This window comes from Nannospalax galili, unplaced genomic scaffold (assembly GCF_000622305.1).
Source record: "Nannospalax galili isolate Female #2095 unplaced genomic scaffold, S.galili_v1.0 scaffold46, whole genome shotgun sequence".
Lineage (NCBI taxonomy): Eukaryota > Metazoa > Chordata > Mammalia > Rodentia > Spalacidae > Nannospalax > Nannospalax galili.
Window position 1 is genome coordinate 4,018,423 of NW_008355790.1, and position 27,463 is coordinate 4,045,885.

At 40.2% G+C, this 27,463-nt stretch overlaps 1 protein-coding gene and 1 non-coding gene across 2 annotated transcripts in view; both read right to left on the reverse strand.

Moving 5' to 3' along the window:
* Mtnr1a (melatonin receptor 1A) overlaps positions 1 to 12,214 on the reverse strand; it is a 42,981-nt gene extending 30,767 nt beyond the window's left edge. The window contains exon 1 of the mRNA XM_008853606.1: positions 12,022 to 12,214. Within this exon, the coding sequence (XP_008851828.1) occupies positions 12,022 to 12,214 (193 nt within the window). The remainder of the gene's footprint in view (positions 1 to 12,021) is intronic.
* Positions 12,215 to 21,348: 9,134 nt separating this feature from the next.
* LOC115067755 lies at positions 21,349 to 21,498 on the reverse strand. The gene has a single exon (XR_003847120.1). It is a non-coding gene; the product is annotated as a small nucleolar RNA SNORA20 (small nucleolar RNA).
* Positions 21,499 to 27,463: the final 5,965 nt, after the last annotated feature.

Below are 27,463 nucleotides of genomic sequence, written 5' to 3' on the forward strand. Positions count from 1 at the left end.
AAAAAAAAGTGTCATATTTTTCATTTTCTTAATGTGTATGTGTGCATGCATTGTATGTGTTATATATGCATATGTGTTCAGATGTATGTTCATTTGTCCTGTGCACACTGACCACAGGAGGATGTTGAGTCTCTCCCTCGATTATGCTCTACCTTGTTCCCTTGAGACAAGGTCTCTCACTGAAGGTGAAGCAAAGTGTCATATTTTTCATTTTCTTAATGTGTATGTGTGCATGCATTGTATGTGTTATATATGCATATGTGTTCAGATGTATGTTCATTTGTCCTGTGCACACTGACCACAGGAGGATGTTGAGTCTCTCCCTCGATTATGCTCTACCTTGTTCCCTTGAGACAAGGTCTCTCACTGAAGGTGAAGCACCCTATTTTGGCTAGGCTGGCTGGCCAACAAGCTCATTGAATCTGCCATCTCCCTAGCCCCTAGGTGCCATGTTAACACAAGTTCAGCACAATGTCTTTAACTCTGACAAAGTATCAAGAATTTACAAATCATATTCTCTTTTATTGTAGGAATGCAATGAGTATTTATTCAAACAGATATTCAATTTCATCGGGACTCAGACTGCTCAATATTAAAGCATGTAAACATTCTTTCTACTCATAAACTTCACAACTCAAATTCCTTGCAATATCCTGAATAAAATTCACCACTCTTTCCTATCCCTTCCTCCAAGACTGGTTCCCTCAGTGAGACTGTCAAAAATGCACAGCTCTCTGAAAGAATAACTGTTTGAGCACCTCAACCAGAAAAATCCAAAAGCTTGTTTCTCACCTGAAACATTATTAAATTTCATTGAAAATTCCTTAGATACCATATCTGCAGTGTAACCTATTTGAGAGGTGAGAAAATTAAGGTACTCATTAAAGACCTGCCTTTATGGAGGAGAAGAGGATCTAAAAAGTCCATGCAGGTTTCTGTGTATGCACCAACATATCTTGAAGGAATACACATTAATTGACTTTCTGACAATCTAGAAAAACCATAAGAAAGCATATGCATTTCTTTTTTAAAAGGGTCTCTATGCCAACAAGACAACTTAAACATAATTAAGAAAAGGGGAAAAAAGCCAAAACACCTGGCCACAAATCAGTGTTCACCTGTATATCCTTGCAACTCATATCTAATTGGCATAATTAATACCAACAAGTGGTGGGTAAATTTCCTCATTTCAATAATAAATTGAGTATATGACAAGGTGTCTTGAAATCTGCAACTTAAAAAGTGAATTGTTCTGAATTTGATCAGATTTTATGTTCTTCTGTTCTTTCTCCTAATAAGAAAAGTTAGTGATTATACCCTTTGGAAGTTTTTCTAGGTATTTTAATAGATTTGGTTTTTTAAAAATCTCTATTTCAGATAATATTTTATATTATATAACATAATTATAGTTGAGAATTCTATATTTACACATTCTGGAACTTTTTGAATAAAGATTTAGTTTCTTTTTAATTGTGTGTACTTGCATGCATCTCTCTGTCTCTCTGTGGGGGTTTATGCACATGAGTACAGGTGTTCTTGGAGGCCAGAAGAGGGTGTTGGATCCTCTGGAATTAGAGTTACAGGTGGTTGTTAACCACCCAACATAGGTGCTGGGAACTTAACTTAGGCCTTCTGCAAGAGCAGTATGTGTTCTTAACTACTGAACCATCTCTCCAGTACCTCACATTCTGGAACATTTGATTGCAGATGTTTTCACACACACACACACACACACACACACACAGACACATAGACACACACCCTTACCATTATTTTAATACATACACGATGAATGAAAATACCAAAACAATGGTATGTGAGATATCTCTGCCTTCTTGTAGTCTTCCTCACTCCTACTCTTGATGCTATAACTCTGCTATTATCATTTCACATTACTCTTCCTTTCCTGACCAACCAAGGAGCTCATGATGTCAAGGAAAGGGCAGAGATTCACATCAGTGGCTGCACCATCAATCATTGATGGAAGGTTCTGCAGGAAAGTTATTAAAAGATGCTGTAGGACCATAGGGCAGAAAGGAGTCATTCATTCTATGTTGAAAGATGAGAGAAGTCTTTCTGGAAAGGACTTTAAGAATGGACAAGATATTCAACAAACAAAGGGATAGTGGGCTTCATATGTGTCAGAGATTGAACATGAGATGCCTCCCAAGGGCTGTTGTGTCTCCAGAGGGAAACACTATTTGGGAAGGTTGTGGAAACTTTAGGACGTGAAATCTGGCTGGAGGAAGTAAGTCACTGGGGACAGACTTGCAGATATTATTATCCATGTCTCCATCCTGCCACACTATCTGTGTCCTGTCTGCCACGAAGAAATTCTGCCACACATTCTTGCTGCTATGATGCTCTGCCAAAAACATGGGATAAAGTAACCATGGACTGGACTCTTTGAGACTGTAAGCCAAAATAAGTCTCTCCTTCTTAAGTAGAAATTTTAAGCAATACTTTGTCACAGAAAAGAGAAACGTAACTAATACAGATCCTAAACTTTCAATTCCTTGTTGTTTTTACTTTCTAAAAGTTCATGTTTCCTATTTATTTTCAAGCAGAACATTTAAAAACAAATTAACATTAAAGATATTGAATAAAAATAATAGAATAATATTATGTATATAGTGGTTTATAACTTCAAAATGCTGGGTAGATAGATGGATGAAGAAACAGACAGGAATATGGGTAAGTGGTTTGTGATGCATAACTTTATTTTCCTAGGCTGTCCTGTGACATAATAACTTTATTGAATAGTTGGAGAAACTAAGGCTTAAAGAAACTGAGTAACTAACTCCCCAAACAATCTATACACAAAGACGTGTAATTATAAGACTCAGCTTGGATCCTCTTACTTTTCCTTGAACTGTCCCACAATTAGCAGGGATGGTTCAATATCTGCAAGTCAATAAGTGTCATCAACTATATAAATGGACTCAAAGACAAAAACCACATGGTCATCTCAATAGATGCAGAGAAGGCCTTTGACAAAATTCAACATGCATTTATGTTCAAAGTCCTAGATGGAATTGGACTGGAGGGAACATACCTCAACATAATTAAGGTCATATACAACAAACCCACAGCCAACATCATTCTAGATAGAGAAAAACTGGAAGCATTCACATTAAAATCAGGAACCAGACAAGGATGTCCACTATCTCCACTCCTTTTTAACATAAGAAACTCTTTCAAGAGCAATAAGACAAGAGCAGGAAATTAAAGGAGTAATAATTGGAAAAGAAGAGATCAAATTATCCCTTTTTGCAGACAATGTGATATTATATGTAAGAGACGCCAAAAATTCCACCAGAAAACTCCTAGAAATGATTAACACTTTCAGTAAAGTAGCAGGTTACAAAATTAATCTACAAGTCTGTAGCCTTACTATGGACCAATAACAAGAAATCAGAGAAAGAGCACATGGAAACACTCCCTTTCACAATAGCCTCAAAAAAAAAAAAAAATCTCGGAATAAACCTGACCAAAGACATTAAAGACCTCTACAATGAAAATTTTAAATCTTTAAAGAAAGAGATTGAGGAAGACATCAGAAGATGGAAAGACCTCCCATGCTCATGGATTGGAAGACTTAATATTGTGAAAATGACCATCCTATGAATGAATCCATTTATAGATCCAATGCAATACCAATCAAAATCCCCATGAAATTCCTCACAGAATTGGAAAGAGCCATCGTAAGATTCATATCGAAGCACAAAAGACCTCAGATAGCCAAAGCAACCCTGAATGCTAAGACCAATGCTGTGGGGATTCCTATACCAAATTTTAAACTATATTACAGAGCTATAGTCATAAAAACAACATGGTACTGGCACAAAAATAGACCCATAGATCAATGGAACAAAATTGAAGACCCAAATACGAGTACATGAAATTTCAGCCACCTGATATTTGACAAAGGGGTCAAGAATATTCACTGGAGGAAAGACAGCATCTTCAGCAAATGGTGCTGGCAAAACTGGATCTCCACCTGTAGAAGAATGAAACTAAACCCCTATCTTTCACCCTGTACAAAATTCAACTCAAAATGGATCAGAGACCTCAATGTGAAGCCTGAAACTCTGAAACTGTTAGAAGAAAACAGGTGTGGTGGTGCATGCCTTTAAACCCAGCTCTCGGGAGGCAGAGGCAGGCAGATCTTTGTGAATTCAAGGCCAGCGTGGTCTACACAGTGAGTTCCAGGCCAGCTGGGGCTACAGGGAAGCCATGTCTTAAAAAGACAAAAAGAAAGAAAAAAATGGTTTCTATTTTGTTACAGAAATCAGACCAAATCTGCTATTCTGTGGAAAATGTGACAGAAAATGAAATTTACATTTCCTGGTTTCATTTTCTTCAAACTTGGAAAAGCGTTCAACACAAATTCCTCTATAATTGTTTTCTAATTCCAAAGTTGTTGGGATGAAAGTTGACTCATATAATTGTTGAGATTGGTTTGATATGGGTACAATAAACTCTCTAATGACAAGTGGAAATAATCACTTAGTGATGACCAGAATTTTTTGTTAAAATCAAATATAGGTCAAGACTGTAAGAAAATAATGTGTTATCACAATAGGTTTTGAATTATGCTGTATTAAGACAAGATCAGTTTGTTGAAGAATATGTTATATTTCTTCCAATTGCTTCATCCCAGAAGCTAGACTGTTATTAATATTGTTTCTCTCTTTAAAAATTTATCATTTGCATTTTATATGTATGAGTGTATTGCCTGCATGTATGTAAGTGCATCTGTGCCATGTAATGCCCACAAAAGTCAGAAGAGGGTGTCAGATCCCCTGGAACTGGAGTGATCGATTGTTGTTAGCTGCCATGTGGGTGCTGAGAATCAAACCTGGATGCTTTACAAGAGTAGCCAGTGCTTTTAAACACTGAACCATCTCTCCAGCCCATACTCTGTTTCTCTTATCACTAATGTTCATCATAACATTTACAGTGAGATCATACAAAATGCAAAGTTAGTTTTTGTGGCAAACATTTCTGAAAAGGTAAAATTATATAAAGATATTGTCCAAAATGCACATCTAAAACATACATTTTATTTGAGATTTGCTCAACTATCTGGTACATGTATACTGAATTTTGTTTTCTAGTTGTGTTTTTAACTGTCTCACAGAGCATTGGCCTTCAAAACACCAATAAACTCTGTGACAAGCCACATTTGTGACCTCACTACAGACACTCTGAATTGATGGTACAGGAGAGAGTACATGGTTATTTCTTAAATGTTTCTCACAGGGTGAACTGTTTATCTTCCCTCATCCTTGGACTATCACCGAGGGGCAACTATTCATTGTATGAACCGCAGCCCTGCTCTTCTCTTCATGCTCACTGCCATGAGCTGAATGGCCAACTGGCCATCTACCCAAGTGGTGCCACCCCAATGCGCACATCTTGATAAGATTACAACAGTTCTAATCTCTTACCTTGGCCCAACCAAAGGCAAAAAAGTTGGCTCAGTCAGGAGAGTTGCTCCCTCATACATACACCCTTAGTTCATCACCAGAGTCCCCAACCCATCCCATCAAACTTTAGAGGACACACACACACACACACACACACACACACACACACACATCCCACAACTTCATCCATGGTTTCTCAACTAGAAACATCTTACCAAAAATGTTTGAATTCTGTGTGGATGGCTACTTCATTCTTTCTCAAGTACAGAAAACTACATGGGGAATTTTTAGAGCATATCAATGTTCTTTGGGCAGGAAAGCAGATGTTATTAAGAGGTCATTTTCTCCAGCACAGAGTAATATATATGAGAAGTCAACCAGCTTGTTTAGGACAAGCTGGCTCTCTTTACCAAGGACATCCTTTCCTAAATGTGTGACAACAGCTATCATATGCACATATGACACTGTAGTCTTGCTCCTCTCATTTGTAGTCATCTTCATTATAATTCTCAACTGAGTTATGGGAAGTCAAAGAACATTTGACCTGGAAAGGACCCAACAGGTTTTCTATAACTCCATCAATGTGCTGATATGAAAAAAAAAGGATTGAAGAAACTCAGACTCTAGGTCCATTCTCTTTACAAGAACTTCCACTCTTCCCTATATGACATGATACCTATCAGTGATCTGTCCCTATAAATGAGCACTTGATTGATTGATGAGCAGCACCATATGGCAATACAATTATCCCTTGGTAGCCACGGCAAATATACCCTGTGGTACCCAAATCCAAAGATGCTCAAGTCCTTTAAATCAAATGACATAGTATCTGTATAAAAATTACAGAAATCTCCCATATCCTTTAAATCATTTCTAGATTATTTATGATACCAAGTACAACAAATGCTGAGGGGTACTGTGATACATGCTCGCAGTCCTTAGCTACTCCTAGGAGGTGGGAGGATCACTTGAGCCAACCAGTTCAAGAGTCAGCTCAAATAATGAAAGCAAAACCAAATTAAAAATGCGTAAAACAGTTCTTACACTGTTGCTTGTGGAATACGCACAAAACCCCATACATTTGAGTTGTTGATCCTCAATTGGTTGATCTGTGGATGCAGAATATGTAAGGATAACTGTATTTACTTACACCTGTCTCTCACATGGAAGGTGTTCTCCATTGTCTACCTTTACTCTGAGTTCTTTCCTTGTTCCCTCAGTTACCACTCTGTCTCATCCTCACAGAATTCCAAGGATATGGAACTTAGAGCAAGGTGAGTGGCTTCCAGGGTATCACTAGCTCCTGGTGATCCAGAACACTGTATTCTTTTAGTTACATTGTTGTCTGTATAATTTGGGAAGTAGTGTAAGAGCCAAAACATTATAGAAAATACTCTTTTAAGAAATTCATATATGAGGTTAGAGAGATGACTCAGTGGTTAAGATCACTGGATGCTCTTCCAAATGATCTGGGTTCAATTCTCAGCACCCACATGGCAGCTAACAACTGTCCATAACTCCAGTTCTAGGGAATTTGATGCCCTCTTCTGGCTTCCATGGGCATTGCATGACACAGGTGCACCTACATACATGCAGGCAGGCATACACTCATATGCATAAAATTAAAAAAATAAATTCATAAATGAACTTGTAGAATGTAATATGCATATAAGTAGAGGCTGTATTTTTTTTTTGCTGATATAAAACAGGCACAATCTGGAAGCAGCGACATGAGTATGATCTTGCCTCTACTGAGGTAGAATCCAATTAGGGTGATGAAACAACAGCAAAGTTCAAGAAGAAAGACACAGAAAATGACAGAGAAGCAGAGGAATAGTACAAGGAGAGAAGAGAAAGACTGGAATGGGAAAGAAGGGAAAGGGGAAAAGCCAGAGAAGGGGACACAGAATAACCAGGGCTCTACCGAGATATTTGGTGCAGCCAAGATGAATTGGTGGTGCCTGTGGGTCAACGACAATGGAGAAGGCAGTGAGCCTTAACATTCATTGCCCGAGACATGAATTCATGCAGAGTCAAAGTCAAAACAGACAGTAGTTTACTCATGGGTATAAAACAAAAAGAGACCAAGTTGGTAGTTTTCAGTACCCAGTTTTGGCATAAACTCCATTCTACTTGTGAATAATGGTACCACCATCTGTCACACCCTTATTTTCAAGCCTTTTCTGAAAAGTATTGATCAAATGTGTGTATATGTATGTAAGAACACATTACACTGAATATGTAAATCCTGCACACCAGATTGTATAGAAATTATGTTTCAATTTAATTTTTTAAATTAATTTACTTATTTGTATTTTATGTGTATAAGTGTTTTTTGCTTGCATATGTGTACTACATATGTGCAATGCCTACAGAGGCCAGAAGAGGGTGCTGGATCCTCTGGAACTGGTGTTAAAAACAGTAGCCTGTATGGATGCTGGGAACTGAACCTGGATCCCTCTGCAAGAGCAGGTAGTGCTCTTAACTGCTGCACCATCTCTACAGCTCCCTCAATTTATTTTTTTTAGTTCCTGTGCATGCCTAGGATCTATGAGTATCTTAAAACAGCCCTGCAGCATCCAAGGTTGGAATCCAGATCTCTGAAACCCAATGGCCAAATCCAAGTTATCTCCACAGTGAGAAGTAATGCAGGGCAGATGCAGACCATATTCTACAGAGACTTGAAAGAAAGAAACAAGCACTAGAGGGCCACAGCACAGTGCAGACTATCAGGTTAAAGAGCCAATCCAGGAAGCAACAGTCCCTGCAATTACTGGCATTTTATTTGCCCTGCTATGCACTCAAATTGAACAACAATAATGATAATGGAAATAATTGTAAACGACTTTAGTGATATCTCTCTAAAATGAATGATGGCTCTAATTTCCAAAGCAAAACACAGTGTATGCAGTTGGGTCTTTCCTAGAAGTATCAGGGTCATATTAACAGTGACATCATTGCACTGTAATGTTTGCAGAAGTGAACCTGGGGTATGTGTTTCTGTACAGAATGCCCACTGACACCTGGGTTTGTTCAGTTTTCCAGGCATGTTTTTATTGATTCTGTTTTCACCATGGTCTGCCTCCCTGTGCTATTCCTGAATTGTGTCAGCCTTTCTCCTAATTTGCTGCTTATAATTATGGAGACCTAGACAGTAGCATCACAGTTTTGTGGAACTCTTGAGTTCTGTAGAACCAACTGTCTATGTATGAAAACCTACCAATTTTGTCAATTTTCATCTTTTGTCTATATCCTATACAGGTTATATTGGCAGAATATTATTATAGTTTAACAAAAGTTGTTTATAAGCATAAAGAACATAGAGAAAAATGCACAAAATCTAAGTCTACAGGGCATGATTTTTAACAAGCTAACAAAGAGTGAAGCCCAAACAGCTACCTGACATTATTTTCTCCATCTTTTCCAAAGTGTTTGCATATGCATCATTTCACCAGATAATTGCAACAATTACAACAAAGTATTGTGTGAGGGTTTTTTAAAGTAGGTATTATCTCCCTGGTTTAAAGATCTTTCACAGGTAACTATATCTGTTAGTAATTTGGAGACTTGAAATCATACTCCAGATGCCACAGAGGACACTGTTCTGGATTCAGAAGCCCCGGACAAGAACACTCTGTCATCAGCCTACAGGAATAAGGGATGGATGCCCAGAGGAAAGTAACAAGTTACTGCTAACAACCCAGTCTTTAAAATTCTCTGAGCCAAGGTGCTATTGTGAGCATTATCAGGAACACACAGTTCTCTTCTCAAATAACCTGGACTCCCCAAGCTCAATTAAAGGCTGTCTCTAAACTTAAAAAGAAAAAAAAAAAAAAAGAAAAGAAAAAATGTCTTACAGGGCTTATACTGAATTCAATATTGTATAATTGTATTAATTCAACAGCAAACCTAAAAATTGTATAGTCACTTTTGAAAGAGATATATCTTTGCTCTGGAAACTGTTATTGAGTATGTTAAGGCTGTAATGTAATGCTCCTTCTAAAAAATAAATAACAAAAAAAGTAGATATTATCTTTATCTGACAAATGTGGAAAGTGAGGTTTGGGTCACGACTGGTTTCTCAAATCACAATGTAGACAGCAGGAATACAGTCCTAGTGCTCCACCGTAGCAATCTTTCCACCATATCATGAAGTTCACTCAAAATACTTGATGAAGTAGTACCAATTCTAGTCAGCAAAATTTGAACAGGAGCAGAGCTGATATTCTGTCAGCAGGATTCTCAGAGCCAGTGCCTGTTGTGATTAGTCAACATCTATACCACACAGGTGGTTAAACATTGTGAGTTTCTTTCCTTGAGAGGAGGAGGAGGGCAAAATAACTCTGCAATTATACCAGTCTTCCAAAAGAAAGAACTACTTCCACGTTTAGATGTCTTGGCTTTCATATTTTTCCCATTTTCTTTATTTCTCGTCTTTTCATTTTTATTTTATTTTTAAAAATATTTTACTATTTTTATTTTTTATATGAATGAGTACATTGCCTATATGTATGTAAGTGTACCGTGAAATGCAATGCAGGTGGAAGTCAGAAGAAGGCATCAGATCCCCAGGAAGTGGAGTTATAGATGGTTGTTAGCAACCATGTGGGTGCTAGAAATTGAACCTGGATCCTCTACAACAGCAGCTAATGTTCTTAACCACTGAGACATCTCTCCAGCCCCCTCTTTTCATTTTTAAAATTCACAAAATAAAGTGAACTCAAATAGATTTAGCAATCACTAAAGCTTCTAATAAGCATTCAACAATATATTTGAATCCTGTATCTCTAGCTCTTTCCCCAAATACCATCTAGTCTAGAAAGCCTCACATGGTTTGAACTTAATTGTGGTAGATTTGAGCAATAATTCCAAATAATAAAAATATGATGCTTTGTAGATTAAAGCTCACTAAGGGTCCCCTAGAGAGCTGCAAGAATGCAATCTAGACTGTCTTCTTGAAAAGCTGCTTAGCTAATAAAATACAAAGTGTCAGGGTGGGAAGACATTTCATAAGCCACCAGAAGCAGAGTTGGTCCAGGAACATGAAAAATTTTTAAAGAAAACGTCTTGCTGGGTTCAGACTTCCCAAATACTACAGTTACTGATACTAGGAAGCAGGGCAAGCTCCAGACACAAGCTCTGAGAATCAGACCCGTGCACTACTGAGTCTGCAAGCCCAGTGTACATCTTTGGGTCCTTCTCTATAAAGCTGCTAACCAACATCTCACCATTGGGCTGACCCAAGAATTCACTGTGGAGGTGCTAGAACCAGCCCATAAGAAAGCTGCTTCTATTACTAGAAGGGAATTGTTCCTCCAACTACTTATTTATTTGCTGTGTTAGAGATCAAAGCTAGAGCTTTACTAATGCTGGGCAAACACTCTACCACTTGCTAGGCAAAAACTACCACCGAGTTACTGAATTCTGAAGGCAGAATTCTAGTTTATTCATCAGTGAAAGGAAGTTATTAAATTTTCTAAATCAAACTGAATTCATATTATTAGACGTTGGGTATCTTAATTCTTGAATTATGCACTGCCTCAAGCATTACAGAAGCAAGAAAAAAGTGGGGGACACGTTTTCCCCCAAAGCAACTAAACACAATTAGAACTTCTACCAGCTATCTGATTTAGGATACAAATACCACTTTTGGCAAGTATTTAAGTGAATGGTTTCTTCCCTACCACTACTTCCAAAAGTTTGCCTCTAAGAAACAGAAAACAAGCATACTGACGCCATTTGGGAGGCTGAATATCCAACAGCTCCTGGAGAACCTGCTCTTACCCAGGATTACTAGTTCACTTAATCCCTTGAGGCAAACACAAGTGTAACTCAAACAAAACCAACCCTGGTCCTACATTATATGTAAATGCATTCTTCACTGCAACTTCTATTTTTAAAATGCAAATTTGAGCCCGCTGTGGTGGGGAACGCTTTTAATCCCAGCACTCTGGAGGCAGAGGAAGGCGGATCTCTGTGAGTTCAAGGCCAGCCTGGTCTACATAGTGAGTTCCAGGACAGCTGGGGCTACAAGGGAGACCCTGTCTCAAAAAGACCAAGAAAAAAAAAAAAAAACTTGTTGGCTTGCAGAAGCAAAGCTCTTTCTAAGCATCCTTAGGAACCTACTGTTTTCCTTTGGATGCTATTAGCTGAAAACGACACCTCACAACAAAATTAAAACAGTTGCTTTAGCTTTTTGCCAGCTTATTATCTTCTCATTTTAACAAAGTTGGGAAAACTGATTTATATGTAAAGCCAAACAACGGATGATCTGATCTGATTTGAAAAAGAGTCCTGAGGAATTTTCTCAACCCATTTAATGAACCGGAGGAAGCTAGAGTGAAAAGCGGCCCCTCAGATGAAATGACTGAAGTGTTCTGCTGCTAGGGACTGAAACGTGTGGGGGTTTTGTTGTTGTTGTTATTGTTGTTGTTGTTGTTTTTCCTCTCTGAAAAGACATTTTGGATGAGCAGGCTAAAGAAAAGGTAACCGGTGGCTTCCATTCTCTAGGAGGAGTCAGAAACAGACTTTTTGAACTTTTCTTGGAGCTGAGGGGGCTGGCGCTGGGAGAAGTGTCCTGAGCCCCTACCTGCGTTCCTGAGTTTCTTGTTGCGATACACAGACAGGATGACCAGCAGGTTGCCCAGGATGTCCACCACGATGGTGAAGATGAGGATGAAGGCGAGCGTGGAGGCCAGCCACGAGGGCCGAGGCCGCGCGCCCTCCTCGCCGCCAGGCGCCTGTTGCGAGGCGTTGAGCAGCGCGCTGCCATTGCCCTTCATGGTCCCATGGGCGCCTCACCACCTCGCTAATGCTCCAGTGCCCGAGCTCAGCGCCAGCCCGCTCCGTCACTTTTTATGGCTCCACGGCCCTCCCGCGTCTACGCCGCATCCCCACGGCTCTTTCCCCGAGGTCCCGCCCTCTCAGTCCCTCCCCGCGGCCGGACGCCCACTCTGCACTTGGCCGCTGCAGCCTGCTGACACCTGCTGTCCACCCTGTCCGCCACCTGGCAACTTGGACCCCGAGGTCCCGCCGTGCGTGTCCACAGCGCCCCCGTGCGGAAAGCCGCCACGAAGCCGGCGGCGCCTTCAGGAGGCAGGGACCCAGAAGTTTGCAGAAGAGCATCAGTTTCTAGAACCTTAATTCGAATTGAAACAAATTACTTAGCCACTGTATGTCCCAGTTACCTTATCTGCAAAATGGGAATGAAATGGACTCTAACTCATCAACTTTTAATAGTAAGATGTAAAAAACTTAAAAAGCAGAAAACTTTTTTCAGTCTGGTATAGTACCATTTGACGTTTGCAATGGATCATTCTCATAATGAAATAAAGTTGTAAAAGAAAAAGATAAGTAAACATACACATGACAGGTAGTATACTCCTTTGAAAATACCAATCAAAATGAGACAGAGCATAAAATCAGAAGACCCAGTGTGTAACAGAAAACGATGTAACATTGTCAGCTCTGTGCAGTGAAACAAGGTGGGAAACAGTGTCAGGAAAGGGAACTTAAGGAAATGAAGAGACATGCCATGTTCTCATACTGAAACCTGCAACTTTCATGTTGTCCATATTCTCACATCAGCCCAGCTACCAAATGACTCCAAAATTCCTTTAAAGGAGTAAAAAGAAAATGAAGGCAAGGGGATTTGATTAGGATGAATACCAAAGAAATGTGACCTTCCAATATTAACATGAGCGTTACAAATTAAACAGTGGGGCATAGTGGCTTGTGCCTGTTAACATTGGAATTGATGCCAGACTGGCAGACTGGGGATAATCTGGGCTACATGGTCAATTCAGGCTATGATATGAAACCTGTCTTAAAAAAAAAAAAAAAAAAAAAAAAACTAGGGTAAGCAAAACTGCTAAATTTATCAACAGTTTCAAGAACAAGTAAAATGCAGAACTGGGGAGTCTGAGGATGTAGTTCAGTTGATAGAGTGTTAACCTAGCATGTATGAAAGTCCTGGGTTCAATCCCAAGTACTGCATAAACTCAATGTGATGGCCCAAGCATGCAATCCTAGCATCCAAGAGAATGAAGGCCAGAGAACCAAGCATTCCAGGTCATCTTTGGCTAGTCAAACCTTGAATACGTGAGATGCTGTTTAAACAAATAATAAAATAAAATACAGATTTTGAGAAGATTAGCATTTCAAATTGGCAAGGAGATGACTAGGTGATGAGGGCAAAGAGGTATTTAAAGAAAACTTAAGTACATAGTTCTGTCACCATAGGGTGAAAAAGAGCTCTCAGAGTAAGCACAGACACAAAAACAGGACAGATCATAGTGATGACCATGCAAGGCGTGGTAACAGATGATAGCAAGTGAACAGTGCCTATCGTTGCCCAGCCCTGGGCAGCTGGTTCACATGTGTTGTCTTACACAATGGCAGTCTCACAAGCTTTGACATTATGAGGGCAGTTCTTTGACTGAAAACACTGTAGCACCTGCAGGAGACGTAATGTGCAGAGGCAAGCAGTTGGTAGTGGGTGAAGGCAGGATTTGAACTTGGATCTCTCTGATTTCAAAGCTACAAACCTCATTTCTAGGAGACAGTGTTTCTCAGTATTAATGTACTTGACTACAGACAGACTCCTGTGTTTAAAAAGTATCATAAACTATAAAACACAAACCAGGGGAATAATGCGTGATATAGGTATGAAATGATGCATTAATGACTGTAATTATATAAATAATTTTTTCAAATGAATGAGGGGGAAAACGAATAACAATATGTCAGAACAACAGCTATAATTAGACAGTTAAAAACTAGAAATTGAGAACTGGGGGATGTCACTAGTGGATTATGCTTAGTGTATACAAGCCCTTGGTTTAATCTCTACATCATGCCCCCAAGTCAGAAATGCTGAACTGGATAAATACAAAAGTCTTTTTTTTTCACTTTTCCTCTGAAGTTTTTTGTAATCTATGTATTTAAAAACTAAAATGGGCTAGAGAGATGGCTCAGTAGGTAAAGCACTTGCCACACAGGTATGAGAGGTATGAGCACTTGAGTTCTAACCCCTAAAATCCACATAAAAGCTGGACACTATATGTACCTCTGTAATTCCAGTGCTCCTACATAGAGATGGCAGACAGAGACACTAGAATCCCCAGAGTCCCACAAGCCAGTTAGTCTGGTGTTCCCAGCAGTGAGCAATAGAAACCCTGCCTCAAACAAGGTGAAAGGCAAGGGACTGACACCCGAGGTTGTCCTCTGACTGCAATACCTGCTCCATAGCATGCATACACCAGCATTCGCACATGTGAACACACACATTACACATACACACACACACAAAGACACAAAATCCGTAAAATTGTCATATTGACCTATGAATTTCATAACATGTGTAGATCTATTAAATAAAACAGCTATAGGGCTAGGGAGATGACTCAATTAGTAAAGTGCTTACTCCACAAGCATGAAGACCTAAGAGTTCAGCCTCCAGCACTGGCATAAAAAGCCAGGTATGAGGACACACTTAGAACCCTAGAGCTGGGGAAGTACAGACAGGCAGATCCTGGGAGCTTACTGTCCAGCCAGACTAGCCTCAGCTCCCAACGTGAGGCTTGGTCTCAAAACAAAGTGAAAACACTTCCTGAAGATCAACAGCTGAGGTTGACCTTTGGCTGCCACATGCCTCCCCCCCACACGTACCTGTACACACACAGCATGCACAGAGACATTCTCATATACACAGACATGCATATACACATGAAAACAACTATAAAGCCTGAAAAGAAAGGATATACAAGATAGCTATTTTTCATATTTATGATTTATATTTATAACTACACTGAACTATGCAAGGGTTAAGAATGGATACTGCAATCTTTAGGGTAACCACTACAGAGCAAGACTGTTGTACAACTGTCATCTCAGCCATTCTGAAGACTGACCCAGGAGGATTGTTTGAATATTATCAGAAAGAGAGCTAGAGAGCTCTTAAACATCATGCAGGGAAAGGAATGAGGTCCTCCCAGTAGGACAGGGAGCTAGTCTGTCAGAATAAGGTAATAGAGAAAGGTCTGGTTTTTGACTACAGGTGAGAAATTGCCTCATTAATTTCTCTATAAATGTGTTCACTGCTGCTCAAAAACTTGAAAACCAGAGCTGGATGCATTAAAATGCCTCTTTGGACTTTTTTTTTTTTTAAATGCCATTGAAAGAGAAGCTGCTGCAATCACACATTATAAATCTGAACATTGCTTTCTGGGCTCCAATGAAGGATGATGATGGAGTGTGAACACACATACAGAGAGAGAGAGAGAGAGAGAGAGAGAGAGAGAGACTCTGAAGCCATAATTCATAAAAATTTGCTTGCTGCTAAAGCCACAGAGACTTGTCCAAGATTTGACTGGTTCTGAGTCAGTGACACATTGACTATGAGCCATGAGTTCATCTCTAGCAGGGCTCAGAGCTCATCCCCAAGCAGGGAACTTCAGTCCTTTTGATCTTTTCCTCTAAGTAGGAATTCTGTATTTCCACAAGCTTGGATTAGAACCTGGGCCTGCATGTCATGAGCGGTTTTATACCAAGGCTGAGTGCTTTTCTGGAGAATTTCAGTAAGTCAGAACATTAGTAACCTGGGAAGTACACTTGTGCAAATAGGGGATTTTACCAGAAGAAAAGCAGGTGAAGAGGCACTGTGTGCAAGTGTGCTAGGGAAGGAGATGCCTTAAATGGAGCTGACCAGGTGCAAATACTTTCACGGTTTACAGAAGATTGAGCGATAACACAGGTAGAGCTCCTACAGCGAATCACTTCCCTTTCTACCTCCCTGAGGACGTGAATATCATGAACATTCCAAGCCAGGGGCCCTTAAGCCTTGCTTCCATTTTGAATGTAGACAAGGACATAGGCGGTTTCTTTGAGTTCCTGTTTCCTTTTAGTGAGGGCATGAGGAATCAGTGGTCCATGAGGGTAGGAGTCATGCTTGTTATTATGTTTTGAGATGGTATTTTACTCAGGGATATTCACTTCTATTCAGTGTGTGTCAAGACAGCTGCTGACACGACTCAGATCAAAATGCAGGACCTGCAGGACCAGGTCAGAATCACCATGCTTCAGGCTTCTGTGTCAAACGCTCCTCCACTGAGCTGTACCCCTAGCCAGTGCTTTAGTTTTGAACAGAAAACTCATTAAGCTATTAAGGAGGCTAAGTTTGATCCACTTACTTTGTGTTGTTCCAAATGCATAACTTATTTTTGCCTTAGCATATGAAACATCTTATTAAGAGTTTGAGAGGGGAAAAAAAAGCCATAATATTATAGCTCTCTTTCTAGTTTATTTATTTTTAATGTTTTTGAGACAGTTTCTCATGTATACCGGACTCCCTGTATAGTGAAAGGCAACTTCTGATCCTCCTGTCTCTGCCAAGTGCTAGGATTGCAGGAATATGTCACCATGCAGTTCTGGAAATCTATTCTAGGGCTTCCTGCATGCTGGGTAAGCACTCTACTAACTGAGCTACATCCCCACCCTTCATAGTTCTGTCTTTAGTAAAGGATTGTTCCACAGCTCCATGCACATAATCCTTTGACCATACTGAAAAATTGTTTCTCAGTCAAAGGCCATAGACTGGCCTGAGCAAATTCTGTTCTTGGTTATGTTGACAAGGTGTAAAGTGAAAACAGTCTGAGCAAATATTTGTGAACACAGCTGTGTCCCAAGCTGCCTGTTTCCTCAAAGGGATGGGACCTGCTGCTGAGAACTGACTGTGGAGAGTTAGCTGAGGAAGGAGGGGCTTGGCGCCATCTTGAACCAAAGCGTGAACACAAAGGGAGCACAGTAGCCAGGCGAGCTCAAGAACAGAATGGCCTGGCACATACAGACCTGGGGCAAGACTGCTGGTCCCTGAGGAGTGGGCGAAAGCTAGCGGGCTGAGGGAGGGATCTGGAATGGCAGGATCTGAGCCACCGCAGAGCTGGGTGGTGCAGAGCTAGGTACTGAGTCATCCCCCAACCCCGATCACCCCCACCACATCCCCCCCTCCACCTAGCCCACTGTGGGAGGAACCATTCCCTGGGCAGGTGGTACTGGGTGAAATAATGAAGTTGGCTAATCATGAGCCTGTGAGTGAGTTTCGAGCAGTAGTCCTCCATGGTTTCTGCTGAACTTCCTCGCCTATGAGTGAATTCCCTTGTTAGGAGTAAGGCTGCACGGATTAGCAAACAGGCCTGTTTTCACATTCCTCCTTCAGTTCCTTCCCTGACTTCCCCCATGATGGATTGACTTGGAAGTTTAAGCCAAATAAATCCTTTCCTTCCCTAAGTTGTTTTTGCTCAGAGTGTGTTATCACAGCAGCAGAAAGGAAAATAGAATAAGCCTCCAGGGTATGATACACAGAAATGGCACAAAATAACTAGGATTCAAATAAGCAGAGATCTTCTGCTTTAGAGTCAGTGATTGGTCAAATATTCTACACTATCAGTTTAGAAAATGGAATTACAGCCTGTCCCATAAGGGCACTCAGAGAACGAAACATTCTTATGATACATTTTAAGTATTAAATTGTTAAAATACATATTTAAAGACTGAAATGGGGGTAAGAGAGAAATTGTTTCTTGAACATCTTTGTGCCCAAAGAGCCAGTGTAAGGGGCTCTTTTATGAATTTGATGGGGAAGCCTCTCCTAAGCTTTATATGTTTGAGCATTTGGCCCCCGTTGTGGTGCTTTTGAGAGGGGGTGTAGAACCTTGGTGGTAGGAGTTATGGCTGGTAGAGGTGGGACACTGGAGTTAGGACTGTGAGTGTTGGAACACAGACCCACCTTCAGCCTGAGCACTTGGCTTCCTGCCTTCCACTGTGATGTGATCACTAGCACTCAATAAGATCATCTCTCAGGTCTGGAGAGATGGCTCAGTTGGTAAAGTGTTTGCTATGAAAGCATGAGGACCTGAGTTCAATCTCTAGCACCCACATAAAAACACCAGGTATAGGAGCTGGAGAGATGGCTCAGCGGTTAAGAATACCAGTTGTTCTTGCAGAAGACCCGGGTTTGAATCCCAACACCTACATGGCAGCTAACAACTGTCCATAACTCCAGTTCCAGGGGATCCGACAGCCTCTTCTGTCAAGGGCATTGCATGACATGGGTGCACTTACATGCAGGCAATACACTCATACACATAAAATTTAAAAAAATATAAATGAATAAATAAAAAGCCAGGTGTAACAGCATACATCTGTAATCCTAGCACTGGGGAGGTAGAAACAGGAGGGTTCTTGGGGCTTGCTGGCCAGCCAGTCTTGCAGAATTGGCAAGCTCCAGGTTCAGTGAAAGACCCTGTCTCAAAAAATTAAGGTAAAAAGCAATTGAGGAAGACAACTGACATTGGCCTCTGGCCTCCACATGCACGCAAAAACACACACAAGAACATCTCTCCTTACTGTTAGTGTTGATCCCTCACAAAACTCCTGTGAGGTATTGAGCGTGCCTCCTTTCAACTGAAGAGTAGTTGATTCAGTATTCCATAGGTAAGATGTGGCAGAGAATAATTCTGAACTCAGTCTGTGTCTTGAAAGCTGGAAGCCTTCATGTGCTACTGAGGCCTAGGCACATGGCAGGTTGAGTGCTCACTGCAGTCTTCCAACAGTGAACTGAACATTGGTCCATGAAATGAAGCTTCAAGCTGTATAGTCACCTAAATACATGTGGGACCTTTTTTCTAGTTCAGTGATAAGATGCTCTGCTGTGTCCTGACCAGTGTAGAAGGGCTCTTAGTAGAAAGAATATTTTCTGTCACCAGACCACCTGACCTTATCACTTGGACAGTTTTGTCATCAAGAATAAATTATTGCAAAATGGAGATAACAATACATACTGCCATATACTATGGTTATAATCACTTAGCCAAAGTTCATAGACTAAAGCATGGTCCCAAGACTGGATGTAGGTTATATTATTATTTTAGTAAAGAACAAGACAAGCCTTGTTAATTAGCACAAGTGATCAGTCCCTGTACGTGGTATAATTCAAAACCACAGCATAGAAGTAAATGCAGAAATCTCAGTTTTCAATGACATATGTATTTTAAGGTTTGTAAAGTTCTTTCTTAGAAGTTAAATTTAGTATTTTTGACAATTTATTGCTATTAAGAAACTTTTTATTATAGTTATTTTTAAGGATTGCAAATTAAGCATAAGTCATTTACATACATACTTTATTTTGGTTGATCCATACTTTCTACCTTGTGATAGAAACACAGACCTAAACCAATTTGGGGAGGAAGGGCTTTATCTTACAGTATAGTCCTTCATCAAGGGAAGACAGGACAGGAGCCCAGAGCAGGAACCAAAGTACAGGCCACAGAGGAATGCTGCTTACTGGCTTTCTCCTCTGGCCCATGCTCAGCCTCCTTTTTTATTCAACCTAAGACTACTGCCCAGGGGTGGCACCACCCACAGTGCGATGGGCCCTCCCGCATCACTCAACAATCAAGAAAATGCCTCACAGACATACCCACAGGCCATTAGAGGAAATTCCGCAGTTGAGGTTCCTTCTTCCCAGATGTGTCAAGTTGACAATAAAGCCACCAAGCACACCTCCCCATCTTCCTGTTACCTTTCCGTCTGTACTCTTTCACCTCCAATATTCCCTCTTCCACTTGAATATCTCATAGGCTTGGTTGTCTTCCCCACCCTCCTCCCTTAAAGTGTCTTTTCAATTCCCATTTCATGGGCCCCTTTCTAGTTTTTTGGTCTCTAACCATATTTACTCTCACTTACATACACATATTTAGTCTTTGCAAGCGAAGATCCACATAAGAGCATATATGGTATCCTGAGCCCAAACCTCACTTGATATAATGATTTCCAGTTCCATCCATTTTCTGTAAAATTTTAAAATTTTTTAAGAAATCATTTCACGGGGCTGGAGAGATGGCTCAGTGGTTAAGAGCACTGACTGCTCTTGCAGAGGACCCAGGTTTGATTCCCAGAACCCACAGGGTGGCTACAAACTGTCCTTAATTCCAGTTCCAGGGGAATCCGAAGCCCTCTTCTGACCTCTGTGGCATTGCATGACATGGGTGCACTCACATACATGCAGGCAATACACTCATACACATAAAATGAAAATAATAAAATATGAAAAAAATCATTTCACAATTTACAATTTCTTGTTTATTTTTATTTTATGTGTATGTTTTCTCCATGATGTGAGTTTACCTGTGTGTACAACACTCATGGAGCCCATAGGGGGTGCTGGATCCCCTAGAACTGGAGTTACAGATGTTAGCCACCATTACCTACCTGGGAACTGAACCCAGGTCCTCTGCAAGAGCAGCTCGTGCTCTTAGCCATCTCTCTGGGCCCATAATTTCAATTTTCATTACTGTTGAATAAAGTTCTATTGTATCTATGTACCATAGTTTCATTATCCATTCACACCTAGGCTGTTGCATTTCCTTGCTATTGTGAAGCACAGGGGGACACATGGGTGTGCAGTTATCTCTGGTAGGATATAGAGTCTTTTAGGTATATGCCCAGGAGTGGTTCTAGCTGGGTCATGTGGTAGTTCTGGTTTTAGGTTTTTTGAGGAACCTCCACACTAATTTCCATAATGTCTGAGCCACTTTGCACTCCCACCAACAGTGAGTAAAGGTTTGTCCTTCACCAGCACTTGTTGTTAGTTGTTTTCTTGATGTAAGCCATTCTGACTGAGGTGAGGTAGAATCTCAAAGTAATTTTAATTTGCATTTCTCTGATGAATTGAAAGCAATTGCTATACAATAACAGATTTTTGATGGAGAAAATTTTTGCTTTGTGGCCACTTTAATGACAGGCATTTGTGTTTTCCCTGAGGTTTATGAATAAAATTTTATAATGCCCATGTTAACTTACACTGGAATATTGATTTTATTTATTTTGTTTTTGTTTTTGTTTATGTTGTTTGAGCAAGCACTGTCTACACCATGCAGAAGAGACAAAGCACCTATTCCATCTCAATTTACAATGGCCCAATATTGTTTTATTCCACACATACAACTCAGAACATTGATTTTAAAGTGTACATGAACTCAGGCCACCTACCAGAAGACACAGTGGAAAAGGACAGTCTCTCTTTCGTAAATTATGATGAGAAAATTATGATGGATTCCTCTACCTTCATCCTATACAATGCACAAAAAATCAATTCCAAATGGATGGAAAACCTGTGTACAGCATGAAAGTATGAAGCTTGTACAAGAAAATGTAAGGGAGAAGCTCCTGGATAGTAACTTTGGAAAGACTTTTTAGAAACTATTTCTGGGGCTGGAAAGATGGCTCAGTGGTTAAGAGCACTGATTGCTCTTGCAGAGATCCTGGGTTTGAGTCCCAGCTCTTACATGGTGGCTAACAACCATCCATAACTCCAGTTCCAGGGGATCCAACACCCTTTTCTGACCTCCGTGGGCACTGTACAACATAGGTGCACCTATCTTACATGCAGGCAATACACTCATACACATAAAATAAAAATAATAATAAAAATTTCATCAAGGGGCTGGAGAGATGGCTCAGCCATTAAGAGTATTGGCTGCTCTTGCAGAAGACCTGGATTTGGTTCCCAGCACCTACATGGTGGCTAACAACTGTCCATGACACCAGTTCCATGGGATCTGATGCCCTCTTCTGACCTCCACAGGCATTGCATAACACAGGTGCACTTACATACATGCAGACATAACATTCATACAGATAAAATAAAAATAATAAGTAATAAACTTTTTTAATGTTTATTAAATGTCAAAAGCACAGGCAACAAGAGAATAAACCAAGAGAATAAACCAACTGGACTCCATGAAGCTTCTGCAGAGCAATTCAACAACAGCAACACCAAAGCAATCAGCAAAATGAAAAGGACTGGGAAAAATACATATGACCCATATATTGGGACGTCATTACTGCCAAAAACATATAAGGAACAAACTCATACAGCTGAACAAACAACGGTTTTTCCAAAGAGGAACAACAAATGGCCAATAGGTATTCAAAGGTTCAATGTCACTAATCTCCAGGGAACTGCAAACTGAAGCACATACCTCACACCTTTTAGGAGGCTGTTGGCAGAAAGGAGTGTTGGCAAGGCTGTGATGAAAAGGACCACTCCACAAACTTGATGGGATTGTAAATTGATGTAGTCACTGGGGAAAACCATGCGGAGGTTAATGAAGATATTAATAACTACCCACTCTGGAGAATTGAATGTGTTTGTTGGCAGGGAGAGGTTATGAAGGAAGAAATAAGTAAGTAAGTACTTTTTCTTTTTATCTTATTAATTTATTAAAAAAAATTATGTTGTGTGAGTGTTATACCTGCATGTGTGTATGTGCAACCATGTTGTGCCATGCCCAGGGAGGGCAGAAGGAAATGTCAAATTCCCTGGAACTGGAGTTATAGACAGTTGTTAGCTGCCATGTCAATACTGGGATTTGAATCCAGGTCTTCTCTGGTCCCTGTAATTCCCTTTTCTGAGTACACACCCAAAGGTAGTGAAATCACATAAATCTGTCTGCTACTTAATATTCAATTCATTGCCACACATGCAACATAGCCAAGACACAGAAATAACCCTAAAATCCTTTGGTGAATGAATATGGATAAAAATAATTGATACACACATATACATAGACACATACAGAGGCAGAGAGAGCTAAAAAGAGAGACAGAGATAGAATCAGACAGAGAGAGATAGAGAATATTATTTAATCTTAACAAAGGAGACACCATGACCCATGATGTTTCCTCACTACTAAGAAAAATTGGGGCTGCCCAGGCAAGTTGGCATGGGGTGTCTGTCTAGCCTACTCCACAACATTAAAGGTTTCATTTGAGATTGCATTGATGTCCCACCTGTGACTGCTGTACAAAGTGCTTGGTATTTTTGAAAGCATACCTTTCACAGAAGTCTTGAACTTTGCAACAGAAGAAGTGAACAGGAATACATTTTATATTGACACCTGGAAATGTTTTCTAAAGCATGGATCAGAGCAGCTGATCATTACTACTGATTATTTTACATCATTTTGTTAATATCTGTCTCTTGGAACAATTACCTTTAAGAATAAATATTAGTATTTTTAGTTGTAAAATGGATAGGTTTACTATAAAAACACTAGGAATCAGTAAGGCAAAGAAAGGTCATTCTTTTGAACTTCTTATTCAGACTTTTCATGTGAAAAGAGAAGGCTTATGGATGGAGGATACAAGGTCATAGAGTCCATAACGACTACCTCACAACTCAAGTGGAGAGTTCATTTGTGGTAATGGATTATGCAAATCTGTTCTTTTTAAACTGGAAGATAAGCTTGACAATTCTAAGAACACTTGAAAAATAGAATTCATCAAATATTCATAATTATCTGTGTTAAAACTGTAAAAGGATCATGGATGGAAAGTGGCCGCTGGCTTCATAGCATGACTTGAAGGCTCACAGTTTGAGCTTCAAATACAGAGTTTGCGCTAAAGTTAATAGACATCTCAATCAACAGTTGGCTCTCTTAGCTTTTATCCGTTAGTAAGAACACTTGAAAAATAGAATTCATCAAATATTCATAATTATCTGTGTTAAAACTGTAAAAGGATCATGGATGGAAAGTGGCCGCTGGCTTCATAGCATGACTTGAAGGCTCACAGTTTGAGCTTCAAATACAGAGTTTGCGCTAAAGTTAATAGACATCTCAATCAACAGTTGGCTCTCTTAGCTTTTATCCGTTAGTTTTTGTTTTCTTCTTAAAGTCTCATTTCTAATGTGTGCTGTACAGCTTCAGTTGTCAACTTGACACACCTGGGAAGAGGGAACCTCAATTGGGGAATTACCTCCATTGGATTGGCTTGTGTCTGTGAGATATTTTCTTGATTGTTGAGTGATAAGGAGGGTCCATCCCACTGTGAGTGGCGCCACGCCTGCGCAGGCAGACCTGGTCTATATAAGAAAGGTAGCTGAGTAAGCAGGGGTGGGGTGGGGGATGGTAAGCCAGTAAATGGTGTTCCTCCATGGTCCATGCTTCGGTTCCTGCCCTGATTAAACTCCTGTCTTGGTTTCACTCAGTGATAGGCTGTCACTTGGAAGAGTAAGATGCAATAAATCCTTTCTTCTTCACGTTGGTTTTGGTCAGTGTTTCATCACAATAATAGAAAGTAACTAGAGCAACATATCAAAAATTTTATTTAATATCAGAGAACCCAAAATTGAATTTTGGGATCTAAGTACTGTGTGTAAACTGCTGTTTTATATCAATAAATAGTATTTTGTTTGTTTAGCCTTGAACTTGTTGTGATCCTCCTATAAGAATTACAGGCAGGTGTCACCATGCCCAGCCACTAAATAGTTTTAACAGTGATTTGCAGAATCCGTTATTTGTAATGGTGGGGATTGACAATACAGTATGAGCATTCTCTGTTGAGGGAATCATTCCTTTATTACTTTTTTTTTAAACAATTATTACATGTATTTATTGGTGTGCGTGTGTGTGCACACATGTGTACATGTCATGGCGCACACCTGAAAGTCAGAAGGCAACTTTCAGGAGTCAGTTCTCTCCAACCATGTGGGTCCTGGAGATGGAACTCAGGTCTTCAGACCAACAACAAACTCCTCAACCCACTGAGCCATCTCACCAGCCCTGTAAATGTATTTTAATGCAAATTTTATGAAAGAAATCTCCAATAAACCATTCTTTTGGAAGACATCTAAATTTTTTTTTACTTATTTTTACTTTTTATGTGTGTGTTTTGCCTATATGTAAGTGCACCATGTGTATGCAATGCCCATGGAGGCTGGAATAGAGTGTAGGATCCCCTAGAACTGGAGTTAAGGATGATTGCGAGCCAGCATGTGGGTGCTGGGAACCAAATCCAGGTCCTCTGCAAGAGCAGCCAGTGCTGTAACTGATGAGCCATCTCTCCAGTCCCAAGGACATTTTTGAATAGCATTTAGAAAGAGAATTATGTAGACAAGATATGTCTAAAGAATTGCTGATTGCTGGAGAGGTGGCTCAGCTGTTAAGAACACTGACTGTTCTTGCAGAAGACTGGGGTTCAAATCCCAGCACCCACATGACAGCTAACAACTGTCCCTAACTCCAGTTCCAGGGGTTCCAACAGCCTCTTCTGTCCTCCCGGGCATTGCACAACAGGGGTGTGCTTACCTACAAGCAGGCAATACACACATAACACTGTAAAATAAAAATAATAAATAAAAATATTAAAAAAAGAAATTCTGATTGCAAATGCCGAGTTAGTTACTGAAGACCTTAAGTTGAAGAGTGTTAATATTTGTCAGTCAAGAGAATAAGAAGCCGGAGAAGAGGAGCTGAAAAAACCTTAGCAACGGAAAGCAACACAGGACAACAGTGAAGGATAATAGAAAACTCTTAGCTGTGTCACAGAAAAAGTCAGACCAACTGCAGAGGGTATGTTGGGGTGAGTTGAAAGGAAAGACAAGATTTAACCTAGTCTTCGGCATCAGAAGGCCATAGGCAATCTTAATACATAGTTCAAAATAGCCTTCATAGGAATCTAAGTAATGATGTGCATACTAAAAGACTTTGCCCTTACAGAGGAAACCAGTTATCTGTGCTTATCTTGAGGTGAAGTTTCATCCAGCTGAGTCTGTTTGACCAGCTGTATTACAAATGGTATGCTCTCTGGAGGTGGGTTTCTCTCTGCCTGGTTCTTTCTAGAGCTGAAAATGTAGTAGGTTTTCCATATATACTTGCTCAATTATTCATGAATGAACTCTAGGACCAATTTTTATCTTAGTGTGTTTCAGTGCTTTCCATATCATAAAGCCTTGAGTCACTGGGGTGGGGAGGGGCTGAATTACAAGAAAATGCAATGGTCAGCTTCTTTTTGGTGGTTTAAGAAATTTCCAGATTGGTTAGAATGATAGGGAATCTTGCCATTTTCCACAATATGGATCAATCTGGAGGATGCCCTGCTAAGCGAAGTAAGCCATTCACAGAAATATACCACCTGGTCCCACTTAAATATGGAATCTACACAAACAAAAAAATCCAGAGGCACAGAAATGGAGAGAAGAGCGGCTCTTGGGGATGAGGGACATGAGAGAAAGGAGAGGCAGAGGGGAGGACACGAGCTAGTGGAGGTTATACAGGATGAGTAGTCCTAGAGCACTAGTGGTACAGTAACTGTGGTTAACAATGTCAGGACTGGAGAGATGGCTCAGCACTGCTTGCTCTTGCACAGGACCCAGGTTCAATTCCCAGCACCCACATGGCAGCTAACAACCACCTGTAACTCTAGTTCCAGGGGATTCGATGCTCTTTTCTGATCTCTGTAGGCATTGCATGACCTGGGTGCATTTACATACATGCAAGCAACATACTCATATACATAAAAATGATAAAATATTTTTTTAAATGTTGTATATTGGACATTTTCCAACAGAATAAGTTTTAGGTACTTTCTGCTCATTTATTTATTAACAGGATCCCTCTTGCTATGCAGCCCAAACTGGCCTTGTACTCACCATCCTCAAGCCTCCACTTCCCAAGTGCTGGAATTACAGTCCTGTGTCACTATGCCTAGGTGCTAGGCACCTCACCCCTCCCCCCCCACACACTACACATGGTAGCCGCTGTGAGATGATGGTATAAACGTGAATTTGTTTGACTAGTAATCATTTCACTGTGCCAAAGCATCATGTATACTTTTACATATATGAATACTCATCTAAGACAAAAGATTAAACAATCACAAAACAAGAGTATGATGTAAATGTGTGTCTGTGGTTCTAATTTGTAAGTGGGTTACCAATTTTGAATTTGACAAAGTAGACCGTGCTGCTAAGTGTTGCACTGACATGTGTGGATCGACAAATGCTCAGGATAGACGTATTCTTGCATTCTAAAACTATTGGTTTGGGCCCTTAAACATGAAAATGAATGGAAGTAACAGTTATTATGCACTTTGACAATTTCATTTTATCCCTTGAGATAATTGGATAATTGGATAACAGCTCAGGGGCTGGAGAGATGGCTCAGTGGCTAAGAGCACTGACTGCTCTTGCA